The sequence below is a fragment of the Pipistrellus hanaki genome (assembly GCF_964339955.1).
Source record: "Pipistrellus hanaki genome assembly, chromosome: 9".
In the NCBI taxonomy this organism is placed as follows: Eukaryota; Metazoa; Chordata; class Mammalia; order Chiroptera; family Vespertilionidae; genus Pipistrellus; species Pipistrellus hanaki.
In genome coordinates this window covers 76164979-76178165 of record NC_140511.1, presented here as the reverse complement: position 1 = coordinate 76178165, position 13187 = coordinate 76164979, and the positions used below count along the sequence as shown (strand labels likewise).

Sequence of the window (13187 nt, the reverse complement as noted above, 5' to 3'; positions counted from 1 at the left end):
TGCGCCCCGGGTTCCAGTCTGTCAAGGGCACGTACTTGGGGCCTGTTACCTCGGTGGGGACACGTGCAGGAAGCAACCAATCAGTGCGTTTCTCCGTCTTTCCCTCCCTCTTCCACTCTGAAAATCAATGGGAAAATACCCTCGGGTGAGGATTAAAACAAAAACCGTAAAGTCACACAAAGTTGATCTCATTTTTAAAAATATCCCAGTTGCCATTTTAATGCGAAGATCTCATTGGCGGCCCCGGGAGAGCTCGCCTTTGATGTTAAAGCATTTCCCCAAGCTCAGCACTCCCTTTCCCTACCGGACTCAGCCTTCTGATTCTGTCTTCTGCCCTGACCACTGAGTTAACCAGCCTGTCGCCTCGTCCAGGTGTTTCTTTCCCTCGGATGTTGGCCGGAGCATCCATCGTGCTCTGGACCCTCAGCCAAGGGTCTCTCTTCCCAACAGGCTCTGTGGCATCCTGGGCCTCGCCTTCCAGAAGCCTTTCTAACAATTGCGTTGTTTATTCAAAGCACTATTTGAATATTAGGTCCTCACCACAACTCTCTGCGTTAGGTCAACCCTTGTTGTCACCGCCCGAATTCACAGACGAGGGCATTAAGGCAGAGACAGTGACTCGGTTTACCAGCTGGTGGGGCTGAGATCGAGCACACACAACCCAACGTCAGAGTCCTTGCTCCTGGGCACCATGTCATACTGACCCTTCATTCCTGCAGCATCTGTTCTCCCCGCCGTTGTTTGCACTGCCCCTCCTTTGGGGTGCCCTTTGTGCTGCTTCTCTTCCACCTGCATCTTGCCCACCTGTCAGCATCAGTCACACCTTTTGGGGGAAGGAGACACCCGTCTGTCCTGCTGCTTGGTCTGGACCCTCACAGCTCACACCACATGTTCTGTACATGATTTCTGGGAGTCTCACATTTTATAGGTATCCACCAAGGCCCTACACGATCTGAGTTGGAAGGGAAACAGAAGTCAGTAGGGAAAGGGCAGAGGAGCTAATGACTTGCCCAAGATCGCAGAGCAAATTGGGAGTTGAGGCAGGACCCGCGAGGGTTCTCTCTCGGCCGGTGGCTGCTTTCTTCAGCGGGTCATCTAGACGTGTCTCTCAAACCTCAGGATCCCGTGGGGCACACACTGAAAATGCTGACTCTAAGGCACACCTCAGGAATATGCATTTTACCAAGCTGGTTAGGAAATTCTCATGTACGCTTAAGAGTTTGCAAGATGGTGGCCCCACGGCCCAGCACGCACGGGTATCAAAAACGGTGCAAAAAGCCCTGGCCTGTTTGGTTCAGTGGATAGAGCGTGGAACTGTGGACTCAAGGGTCCTGAGTTTGAATTAGATCAAGAGCACAAGCCTGGACTGCGGGACCCGTTCTGCGGAGGGGGGGGGGGGGGGGGGGGAACGACCCGTGCTGGAAGCAGCCAATCAATGATTCCTTCTCGTCATTGACGTTTCTATCTCTCTCTTCCTCTCCCTTCCTCTATGAAATCAATAATAATATGGTTTGGATTTTTAATCAGCTTAACAGTTTAACAATAACCCACAACCGTCGGATTAACTTGGTTTTGTTTTGTTTTTTTGTTTTTTTAAATAGGTTGGGAAAATGCATTGGTTTTAAAATTCCCACTGCATCATGGGAAATGTAGTCCCGGATCTCTCCTCTCCCTGCCGCAGGGAGCATTTTACGGAAGGAGCCGAGTTGCTCCCGGAAATAGCCGACTGTTCCCTGGCGCGCCCTTTCCTGCCCCGTTGCATCCTGGGAAAGGGCAGTTTCCGTTAAGTACAGGCAGAGGCGCGCGATCCGCCGCAGTCGCACGTGAAGGGCTGCGCAATCGCCGCCCGGGCAGGTGGCTCTCCGCTCGCCGCGGAGCGTCCCGGAAGCAGCGGGGAGCAGGAACTGTCCCGCGGCCCCTCCGAAGCTAAGCCCGGAGCCCGGCGTGTGGCGCCTGGGAGCACAGCGGCGGCGCCATGTCCTTGATCTGCTCTAGTGAGTACACGCTGCGGCCGATCGCGGGTCCCAGGAGGAGGCGGGAGAGCCGAGCGGGAGGGTCTGCGGCCGCTGCGGCGCGGGGGCTGGGCGGGGGTGACAGCGGGGCGCGGGGGAGGCAGGGGGGCCGCCTGTCAGCGCGGGGGTCCTCCCCCTCTGCGTGGGATGCATTTGCGCAGCGCCTCGCCGTTTACGTAACGCCGCGCGTTGGTTGTCGCACGCATCGTCGGGGTCTGAGCGGAGGGAGGGGGCTGGTGCAGGAGTCGGCGCGGCGTAGGCTGCAGGGTCCCGAGGGCGTGTGCGCGGTCCGCCTGGGGAGCTGGTGCGCGGCCCCGGGCCTCCGTTTCCCCTGCGGAAGGCGAGTATTGCGCTGGATGTCGCTGGGGTCGCGCTCGGGTGGGCAGAGCTGCAGTGCGCGCGGGTCACGCGGGGCGGCGGCGGCGGCGGCGGCGGGGCTGGGGGCCGGGTGGGTAGCTCCCCGCCTCACCCGGTGCAAAGGCCGCGGGCGTTGACGTCGCCTTCATTGGCGCTCGGGGGTCTGGTTGCATCCTCGCAAGAGCCCTCCGGAGCGGGAGTAAAGACACGTTGTTGGTTTTTCCGATGAGAGAGCAGGTCCGGGGAGATGATGGCTTTTCTGGTGCTGCGCAGCCCGGCGGCGGCAGAGCTGGATGCTGCAGCGAGGCTGTCGGACCCCGAACCCGTGCTTTCCTCATGCATGCGCCTTCCTCCCCCTTGGTATTTATCGGGCATCGCGGCCTAAAGGTGTCCATCGCTATGTCAACAGGTTAAGGCTTTCTGATCCCTTTCTCTATTTGCTGCCTGACTCTCAAGCTCTTGGCTCTTAGAATCTTCCCATTACCCCCCCCCGCCGCCCCCCCCCCGCAAAGAGAAAGGGCAATGGTGATTTGCAAAAGGAAGCCTTCGCCTTGAAGAAGTCGCCCTTTGCAGGCAATTTCACCTTTATTGTTCCCTTTCCGTGTGGAGGAAGCGCGTTCCCGCATCCCCAGCATACTCCCGCCCCTTCCCTCCCCCGCCCCTTCCCTCCTCTGCGGCTGTTTACCGAGCGCCCGCTGGGCTGCGGGTCCAGCTGCAGGCTTGTCCCCAAGGGATGCGCAGGCTGCCGCAGCTCGGGAATGACGCCCCTGTCGGGGCTGGTCGTGCGGATGAATTAATGGATGCAAAGTGTCGGTGGTCTAGCTTGACAACTAGGAAACAAATGTGGCCGTTTTGTATCATTGCAGCACCTGTCACATTGCTGTGGCGTTTCTTTGTCTGCTACTCCATCCAGGCTCTGGGCGGGCAATTTGCAGCTTTGTCTTGCAGGAATTTTAAAAACAAGCAATACCTGGCTATTCGGCCAGGGGCACTGGCCCTTCCCCTCAGGTTGTCAAATAGAAAAATGGCCGCGCGCCAGCGCGATGCCGGCCTCGGTGAGGGAATCAGTGATGGGTACCTTTTTGTGTCAGGCTGGCAGAAGGTACATCGGTGTGCCGCGGGGTGGCAGCAATGAGTCAGTGCCGGGAGGTGAGGGTGACAGGCGCTGCTCTGGACTGAGGCTCCAGTGGTCTTGTGTGCGCCTGCGTGTCCTGGCGAGCGACGGAGCCGGCATCTGTCTGTTGGGGGGGGGGTGGGCTGTGGCAGGGGGGTGCTGTCAGGTGCCTGCTCAGGTCGGTGCGCAGGCCGTGTGTGTGGTGTGTGTGTGTGTGTGTGTGTGTGTGTGTGTGTATGGGGGCTTCTGACCGTCAGGAGGCGGTGGAGAAGCTGGTTATGTCGCAGGGAAGCATTCAAGGGCCAGGATGCTGGCGTGGTGTCATGTTTTTACTCCTGTTTGTTGGGGGGATGTGGTCGTGTTGGGGCCAGCAGCAGAGGGGGCATCCCCTTGCCCCGAGGTCCCCCCTCACCAAGGCCCCTGCCGCTCTCTCCGCAGTCTCCAATGAGGTGCCGGAGCACCCGTGCGTGTCTCCCGTCTCCAACCACATCTACGAGCGGCGCCTCATTGAGAAGTACATCGCCGAGAACGGCACCGACCCCATCAACAACCAGCCGCTGTCCGAGGAGCAGCTGGTGGACATCAAAGGTGGGGAGGCCACCGGCTGGGCTGTCCCTGCTCAGAGCGCCAGGGTGGAGCGAGCGGGAGGAGCCGCGCAGGGGGGGTCCCGGGGCGGTTCTTAATGCCGCTTCCCCGCTCTTGGCAGTGGCTCACCCAATCCGGCCCAAGCCTCCCTCGGCCACCAGCATCCCAGCCATTCTGAAAGCCCTGCAGGATGAATGGGTGAGTCCCTGGGGAGAAGGGTGCTCCCCCTGGAAGGCCTCACTGGCCTAGACCGGGGGGAGTCTCATTGGAGGGCAGGGTGGCCTAGGGGTGGCGGGCAGGTGCTGGAGTCCCGCAGGTCTGTGCTCCACCTTCACTCCATGTGAGCCGCTTGCCTTCAAGCTAATTCTCCTCGCCTTCCGCTCGGGGCTGGGGGAGAACTAGAGTCCGAATCCATGGCTTCGGGGCTGGTTTCGCCTGTCCGTGCACCACCAGCACCAGGAGCCGGCGGCCTGAGCTGGGTGCTCTCAGATGCGAGCGAAGGCTCGGTGCGCCTGGCGCTGGGGGTCGGTATGTGCCAATCCTGTCCCTCTCTGGGAGGTGATGGGGGGGAGGGGGCTGGGAGGGAGAGAGTGGCTTCCGCTCCTGTGGGCCCAGGCCCCGGGGGGGCCACACACATAGCTCCTGGGCCGCCAACACGGGCCGAGGTGCCCGGCTCACGCTGTGGCCCCCCCAGGACGCGGTCATGCTGCACAGCTTCACTCTGCGCCAGCAGCTGCAGACCACCCGCCAGGAGCTGTCCCACGCGCTGTACCAGCACGACGCCGCCTGCCGGGTCATCGCCCGCCTCACCAAGGAGGTCACCGCTGCCCGAGAAGGTACAGCCTCGCCCCCACCCCACCCCCACCCCACCCCCAGCTGGTCTTGCTCCATCATGCCCGTTTCTGATGCATCTCTCTCTCTCTCTCTCTCTCTCTCTCTCTCTCTCTCTCTCTCAGCTCTGGCGACGCTGAAACCGCAGGCCGGCCTCATTGTGCCACAGGCCGTGCCCAGCTCCCAGCCCAGCGTTGTGGTGAGTGTCACCGCCCTGTGCCCTGCCCCCCTGCCCAGCCCTTTGGTGTGGAGGCCCCCTGCCCCCCACATGCGCCTGCCTCCCTCACCTTCACGTCTTCCCACAGGGGGCGGGCGAGCCGATGGAGCTGGGCGAGCTGGTGGGAATGACCCCCGAGATTATCCAGAAGGTAAGTGCTCTGGGGTGGGGGGGGCCTGGGTTCTCCCTGGAGGCCCATAGGCGTGGGACCCGGCCGTGAGGTAGAGCACAGACTCGCAGGCGCCCGGCTGTGTGTTCCCTTACGGCTCATCCACCCTCCGGTCCGTGTCCCTTCTCCAAAAGACAAGAGCCTCCACAGACCGGACCTCCCGCCCTCGCCAGGGGGCTTGGCAGAGATTAAACACTTGGTTACAGCCTTCACCTTGTGGGGAGGGAGAGGGCAGGGAGGGGCTGGGAGACAGGACCGAGGGCGCAGCTCACAGACGCAGAGCCGGTGGGTCCGGGCGCCGGAGCCTGGGCCTCCCCCGGGCGTGCTGGGTTGTGTCTAACAAGCAGGCCAGGGCGGCAGCTCGCACCTCGGTGCCCGGGGCCTGGCCCGGGGGCCTCAGACCTGGTCCCCTCACTCTACGTTGTCCTCTGCGGCCTCGGGCAAGTGACTGCATTTCTCCGAGGCTGTTTCCTCTGAAGCCAGGTCCTCAGCGCCCGGTCCCGCTTTCCGCTGACGCCTGTGAGACACGGCCGTGCCCGCGCCCAGCACCCCGTCGTCTCACACGGAGTCTGTTCCCTCTCGCCCCCAGCTGCAAGACAAGGCCACCGTGCTGACCACGGAGCGTAAGAAGGTGCGAGCTCTCCCCGGGCCGGGCGGGTGGCGGGGGCCGGGGGGCCGGGGCGGCTGGGTCCTGGGCTCACAGCCCTTCTCGGCCCTTTCCTTCCTCAGAGAGGGAAGACGGTGCCTGAGGAGCTGGTGAAGCCGGAGGAGCTCAGCAAGTACCGGCAGGTGGCTTCCCACGTGGTGAGTGGCCGGGCCTGGGTCTCAGGGCTGTTCCTGGGTGGGACGGGCCAGAGGTGCTTCCTGCCCCCTCTGGCTTCCAGTGATGTGGTGAGGGAGGTGGTAGTCCAGGCAGAGGCCAGGGCAGAGGGCGGAGCACCAGCCGGGCATGTGGGAGGGGTGGGGGGATTACAGGAGAGTGTGGGGAGCAGGGGAGTGGGGGGCTCTGGCCGCCGAGCTGGGCCTGACGAGTTCCTGTGACAGGGCCTGCACAGCGCCAGCATCCCCGGGATCCTCGCCCTGGACCTCTGTCCCGCCGACACCAACAAGGTCCTCACCGGTGAGCGCTGGCCCGGCCCGGGGCGGGAGGGGGTGCCGGGGCGGGGCTGCGGTGCTGTCTGTCCGGTGCGGGGGCCGCGGGGCAAAGGGGCCTGAAGGGCTCGGCTCCCGGGTCTCACACGCGTCCTTCCAGGCGGGGCGGATAAGAACGTCGTCGTCTTCGACAAGAGTTCCGAGCAGATCCTGGCCACCCTCAAGGGCCACACCAAGAAGGTCACCAGCGTGGTGTTCCACCCCTCCCAGGTACGCGCTCCCCCCTCATCCCAGCCCCCCCATCTCTGAGCCCCATGTCCGCGCTCAGGGCCCAGAATCCCGCCCCTGCTGCCTCCTGAAGTCGCGCTCAGGTCTGAGGGGACAGTCGGCTCTGCTTGGCGTCGGTCCCCTCTCCTCTGTGGGGCCCACAAGGCGCCTTCGACACGGCGGAGGGAACGAGTCGCTTACCAAGGCATCTTCATTGGCACCGTGCCACTAGGAGGAGGGCCAGGCCTCCTGTGTTTACAGCACAGACGCAGGACTGAGGGTCCCGGCAGCCAGGACCCGTCCTCAGGGAACATGGTGGCCTGTCGCAGCGGGTGGGGTGGGAGAGACGGGCCGTGGGGCCAGGAGAGCAGCTCCAGGCAGAGCCCTGGCGTTGGGGGTGTGGCAGCTCAGGCCTGGGGCTGGGGCTGGGGGCTGGGGCTGAGGTGGGGGGTGGAGAATGAAAGCCCTCCTTTCTTACTGGGGTTAGCATTTCTCTATGAAATCACATTGACAAAGGTGGTGGTTGGTTTTTAATGTTCTAACTGCAGTGGTTGGTTGGGGGCGTTACGGAAGCTTTCTCCCGGCCCCAGACTTTCCTAGGAGCCTGGGATGCAGGGGGCATGCCCTCACAGCCCTTCAGGGCCAGTGCTGAGGCCCCACCTGCCATCCCCCTGGAGGCACTGGCCCGGCTATAAGAGCAGCCATGCCAGCCATGCGGCCCCCGGCGCCCAGCCAGCTTCTGGGTCCTGGGTGCTGCCTCTGCACAGTTCTCCAATCACCACTAGGTGGCGGGGCCTCCACGGCCAAATGCTGGCTGATTTAGCCTCTTAGTGTTCCCCCTGGCCCTGTAGGCATCCTGGGTGGGCGGGAGGTTCCAGGCAGGGCAGGGCCCAAGGAGAAGCCAGGGGGGGCGGGGGGGGGGGCATCCACAGCCTGGGAGCCATTAGGGGATGTACCTCTCCCTGAATGCCCCCTCTCTCCTAGGAGCTGGTGTTCTCTGCCTCCCCTGACGCCACCATCAGGATCTGGTCGGTCCCCAGCTCCTCCTGCGTGCAGGTGGTGCGGGCCCACGAGAGCTCCGTGACGGGCCTCAGCCTCCACGCCACCGGCGACTATCTCCTGAGCTCCTCGGACGACCAGGTGCGGCCGCCGCGCCACCCCAAGGGCCCCGAGCAGCGCAGAGGAGGGGCAGCTGCCCGGGAGGGGGGGCTGGCTTCCCCAGGATGGCCCCCGCTCCCTGAGGGGCACCCCCTTTCTGACTGCCTGTGTCTGTTGCAGTACTGGGCCTTCTCTGACATCCAGACCGGGCGCGTGCTCACCAAGGTGACGGATGAGACCTCTGGCTGCGGTGAGTGGTCTGCCTGCATTCACTGTTTATCTTCCTTTCATTTGCTCATTTGTTGTTATAAAGTGCTGAGTGCCGGGCATGGGGCACCTCCTGCTGTGCTTGTCCCCGGGGGCTCTGACCTCCCCCTCCCTCCCCCAGCTCTCACCTGTGCGCAGTTCCATCCCGACGGGCTCATCTTTGGGACGGGAACCATGGACTCGCAGATCAAGATCTGGGACCTGAAGGTGAGAGCCGCGGCCGGAGCCGTGCTGCTCGGGTGCTGGGTGCCCGGGCCCGAGGGTGGAGAGGGCTGTCTGTGACGGAGCAGGTGGTCAGGTGGTCGGGGTCCCTTGGCTGGGCCCCACCCCTGCTCTTCCCGCTCCTGTCCTTCCCTGAGAGACGGGACCTCCCAGAGGGAGGGTTCGCGGGCTCCGTTCCTCCTCCTGACCCTGGTGCCCCCTACCCCCCCTTACCCCCTCCTCCACCTGCAGGAGCGCACCAACGTGGCCAACTTCCCTGGCCACTCGGGCCCCATCACCAGCATCGCCTTCTCCGAGAACGGCTACTACCTGGCCACAGCGGCCGACGACTCCTCCGTCAAGCTCTGGGACCTGCGCAAGCTCAAGAACTTCAAGACGCTGCAGCTGGATAACAACTTTGAGGTGCGCGCACACACACACACACACACCCCCAATCTCGCTCTCCTCCTCTGTCAGTTATTCACCGAAACACTGAACAGCTTCACCCACCCTCGTGTGATCTCTGTTCTGGCTCTGCAGGTGAAGTCCCTGATCTTTGACCAGAGCGGCACCTACCTGGCGCTGGGGGGCACCGACGTCCAGATCTACATCTGCAAGCAGTGGACGGAGATCCTGCACTTCACAGGTGGGCTGGGGCCCGAGGCCTCGGGGGCCGGGGCTGGGGCTGGCCGGGCCAAGTGGGGGTCTCGGTGGGTTAGGAGCTTCTGGGCATCCGGGACCGCGACGGGAGCGGAACCACAGCTGCCCCCAAAGCTCGGGGCCGGGGTGGGGGCTGGTAGTCGGAAATGCAGGTCCCGTCAGAGCCCGGCCCTGCCCTCGGAGTGAAAAGTCAGGACCAGACGAGCAGTCACGGGGTTGTCGGGTCAGCCTCAGGCTTGGGGAGCCCTCATGGCGCCTCTTCTCTTTCAGAGCACAGCGGCCTGACCACCGGGGTGGCCTTCGGGCAGCACGCCAAGTTCATCGCTTCCACAGGCATGGATAGGAGCCTCAAGTTCTACAGCGTGTAGGCCCTGTCCCTCCTGACGGGGTAGAGCTAGGGGGAGGGGGGAGGCAGGGGAGAGACTACTGGGGGGCGGGGGACCCGGGGGGGACATTCTCATCATTCACTGGTCCGGGCGGTGGCTGAGAACCCTGGCGGCCTGCACCAGCCTCAGCGCAGCTCCCAGGCCCGGAGCAGACGGGAGGGCGCTGTCACCTCGGAGCGCCCAGGCTTCAGTCCGACGCACAGGCTGAGCCCGGGCAGCGGAAGGGATAGGTACAGGGGCTGGCGCAGGATTTTGTAAGCAGCGACCTGATTTCATTAAAAAAGGAAACAATAAAGCCGCCATCTCCTGGTGTGTGCGTGTGTGTATGTGTATGTGTATGTGTGTGGGGGGGGGGGGGGCGGTACCTGGAGTGGTGTGTGCCGAGCACGCGGAGTGGGAGTGGGAGTGGGTGGGAACTGGGGGGGGGGGCCCTCAGGAAGCTGGCACCTCTTTGCTTTCATCACCCCTCCCACCACACACCCACCCTTTAAAGAAATCAAAGGTAAACCTACGGGCCATCTGCCAGGACGTGTCCAGGTCCCCGCAGGCCCGGCCTTGTCTCCTTGGTCTCATGTCGCTCGTGCTCCCACCTGCCCCAGCCTGGCAGGGAGAAGTGCGGGCACGTGGCCTTTCCTGCCCAGCTGGTGTGGTCCACTGGCTGAGCATCAGCCTATGAATCAGAAGGTCCGGTGTGATTCCCAGTCAGAGCACCTGCCCAGGTTGTGCAGGAGGCATCGTTGATGTTTCTCTCTCCCACCCCCCTTCCTCTGAGATCAATAAGAATAGGTTCTTTAAGAAGGTGGCCTTTTGCTGGCGAGGAGCTGAGCAGTGAGTAAGGGCCTTCCCTTGTGATGGAGACCTGTCCCCGCTGGCTTAGGCAGAAGGTCTTGTAACTGGCAGTTAAAATCCCAAGTAGGGCCAGTTCCAGGGGAGACTGCAGTAAACAGTAAAGACCAGGAGACGAGCCGAAACTGGTTTGGCTCAATGGATACAGCGTCAGCTTGGGGACTGAGGGGTCCCAGGTTCGATTCCGGTTGGGGGCATGTACCTTGGTTGCGGGCATATCCCCAGTGGGGGGTGTGCAAGAGGCAGCTGATCGATGACTCATCAATGTTTCTAACTATCTCCCTTCCTCTCTGTACAAAATCAATAAAATATAAAAATTTAAAAAAAAAGACCAGGAGACGAGCGTGCAGGCCTGGGGCTGCCTGAGCTGGGGTTCGGGAAGGGCCTTGTGAGGTGCCAATGGTCATGCTGAAGCCAGAGTGCCGAGCAGAGAGGCGCCTGGAGGTGGGGTGTGGAGGGGCAGGAAGGGGGCCAGTGTGACCACCGGCCTGCAAGGTGGTCGTTAGTACTTGACCAGCAGGCCCAGGGCAGCATGGGAGAAACCCCTGGGGTGGAAAGGGGAGAGAATGAGAAAAGGGGAGTGGGTGCTGTGGGTGAGGGGCAGTGCGGGAAGGGAGCTCAGAGGGCTGCCGGCCACAGTGGTCATGTGATACAGCAGCCCGTGTCTGTCACCGGCCAGTGCTGCTGGTCACATAGCAGGGTTGCCGGGCCCCTGCAGGTGGCACGCTTACCAGCTGGGAAAACCTGGACCTGCCAGGTCAGCAGCCCTGCCCTTCTAGCCGGGTCCTCAAACATCCGCGCTGCAGCCTCTCGGTGCCTGGAGCAGGGAGGCGGCAGGCAGTGGCCTCAGCCCGGGCGCCCGGAGCCGCCGCCTGTCGGGGGTCCAGGCTGAGGCTCTGCTGCCTCAGAACCTGCTCTGGGCCCGGTGGTCGGCCTGAGGCTGTATTCCGGGCCCAGGAGCAGCCGTGGTCCCAGCACGTGACGGGGAATTGGGGGTGTGACCGGTTCTCACTGCATCCCACGTGAATCTGAGTGCCCCAGCATCAGCCCCCAGCCCCCACTGTTGAAGGGGAGGGCCTGGCCACATTGCTGTCGGCCTTGGCGCACTGCCCAGAGCGGCCACCTGGGGGCACTAGTTACACAGCCTGCCTGTCGCCCCACCCGGCCCCAGGCTGTGCTCAGCCCCCAGCTCAGCCCTGCCAGGGCCCGATCTGCCACAGGAGGCATCAGAGGAGTGAGGCTGAGATTTTAAGTGTCTGAATGGAGACCCCGCGGACCAGCCCTGTCCCCTGGGACGGGACGGAAGCTGAGGAGCCGTTTCCAGGACGCGTGGCCAGCTGGGGGCTCTGGGAGGCAGCCCCGCCGGGGTCCCTGCCCCGCAGGCTCCGCCCGCTGTCACCATCTGAAACCACATTGAGGCTCCTGCTCCAGGCTGATCCGGACCATGAGCAGGCACCGCCTCCCCCGCTTCTGCCCGTCCCACACCGGGGACACCGCCAGGCTGAGCCTGCAACCTGGGCATGTGCCCTCCGCCAGAATCGCACCCGGACCCTGGAGTCCGCTGAACCAAACAGGCCAAAGCTGCGGCCAAAGCTGCTTTTACTCCCCGTCTGTGCTCTCATTCCGGTCCTCAGTGTAAGCCTTTTCCTTTCCCATGTTGTCTCAGCGATGATGGCAACACGTGTTTTAAAGGTACCACAGCCTGCCCCTTCCTCACACAGGCTGACCGTGTCTGCCTCTCCCGCTGCGGGCCAGCCGTGGCCCCTGTGTGTGACACGTGCCCCCAGACATGCCTGTGCGGAGCCCGTGATGGGAGCGGCGTTTGCCGGAGCCGGAGCCGTCTCCCGCCTGTGTCCTGGGGCACCGCATCCCTTTGCTCAGCCAGCGCGGTAGGAAGCGGCCTGGGGAGCAGGCGGGAGCCCGTGGCCTCGCCTCCTGCAGCCACTGCCCGTGCCCCACCCCGAAGGGGGCAGGAAGAGAGGCCTGACAGGCCGCCCGGCTCTGCTTCCTGCCACAGGTCAGCAGTGGTTTGTTATCGCCCATCCGTATGACTCAGGTTCTCAGGTTCTCAGGCTCAGGTGCTGCTGCGCTGGGAGGCGGCGGGGGCGGGGAGGTGGAAGGTGGCAGGACCGGGCCAGGTCTCCGTGTCAGGAGCAGGAGCGTGCTCTGCCTCTGGGCGAAGCCGGGAGCCTCCTTCGCTCACGGTGCAAACAGAACCCTTCGATGGAAGGACCAAGAAGCCCGTGCAGTTACCTGCCCGGCCGGCGTGGCTCAGGTGGAGCGTCCACCTAGGGACCAGGAGGTCACGGTTTGATTCCCGATCAGGACACATACCCATCGCCAGGGTGGGGCGTGCAGGAGGCAGCCGATCCATGATTCTCTCATCACTGATGTTTCTCTCCCTCCCCTCCCCTCCCCTCTGAAATAAAAACATGGTTCTTAAAAATCTTGCACCTCGCCCTAACCGGTTTGGCTCAGTGGATAGGGCATCGGCCTGTGGACTCAAGGGTCCCGGGTTCGATTCCGGTCAAGGGCATGTACCTTGGTTGCAGGCACATCCCCAGTGGGGAGTGTGTAGGATGCAACTGATAGATGTTTCTCGTCAATGTTTCTAACTATCCCTGCCCCTTTCTCTGAAAAAAAAAAAAAAAAATCAATAAAAAAAATCTTGCGCATCAATACACTGGTCAGGAGGGAGACACGCCCACTGTCACAGGAGTGCTGTGAGAGAAGTGAGCACTTGTGCGAGTGCAGGGCGGGGGAGCTCTGCCGTGTTCCAGGGTAACAGTGCGAGGGGAGAGAGTCATTACGTAGCTCTCCTCCATGCAGACGACCCCTCCCCCGGGGTGACCCAGTGGCCAGCCCCGGGGGCTGTCCGATGAGGACGTCCACCCTCAATGAGTGACGAGAAACGCTCTCTATAGAGGAGAGGCGCTCGGTGGTGCAGGCAGAAGAGCAGAAGAGGTGCCTCGTGTGGCCAGGAGATGCTGGGCTACTGGTCAGAGGCCCCTTTCAGTCAGCAACGCCATATGCGATCTCCAGGCGAAGGTTTGGGACCCCAGGCTGTGCCCCCACCCCCGAACCC

At 63.0% G+C, this 13187-nt stretch overlaps 1 protein-coding gene across 2 annotated transcripts; it reads left to right on the top strand.

The window, feature by feature from the left end:
* The first annotated feature begins 1755 nt into the window (after positions 1-1755).
* On the top strand, positions 1756-9578 carry PRPF19 (pre-mRNA processing factor 19). 2 transcript variants are annotated; one of them, XM_084893531.1, is made up of 16 exons: positions 1756-1994; positions 3922-4071; positions 4190-4266; positions 4763-4904; positions 5025-5098; positions 5205-5267; positions 5875-5916; positions 6015-6089; positions 6330-6405; positions 6538-6647; positions 7629-7784; positions 7923-7992; positions 8131-8216; positions 8463-8633; positions 8751-8856; positions 9141-9578. In XM_084893531.1, exons 1-16 carry the CDS (start codon positions 1976-1978, stop codon positions 9236-9238), a joined length of 1515 nt encoding a protein of 504 aa, XP_084749657.1. In that variant the 5' UTR covers positions 1756-1975; the 3' UTR covers positions 9239-9578. The 2 variants fall into 2 exon arrangements, with proteins under 2 accessions (XP_084749657.1, XP_084749658.1); XM_084893532.1 differs by lacking the exon at positions 1756-1994 and adding an exon at positions 2212-2352.
* Positions 9579-13187: the final 3609 nt, after the last annotated feature.

Excerpts from the sequence above, each read along its gene's own strand:
- PRPF19 (XM_084893531.1), top strand. Across the intron at positions 4,072-4,189 it reads GCAGCTGGTGGACATCAAAG|TGGCTCACCCAATCCGGCCC; the intron begins GTGGGGAGGCCA and ends CGCTCTTGGCAG. Across the intron at positions 6,648-7,628 it reads TGGTGTTCCACCCCTCCCAG|GAGCTGGTGTTCTCTGCCTC; the intron begins GTACGCGCTCCC and ends CCTCTCTCCTAG.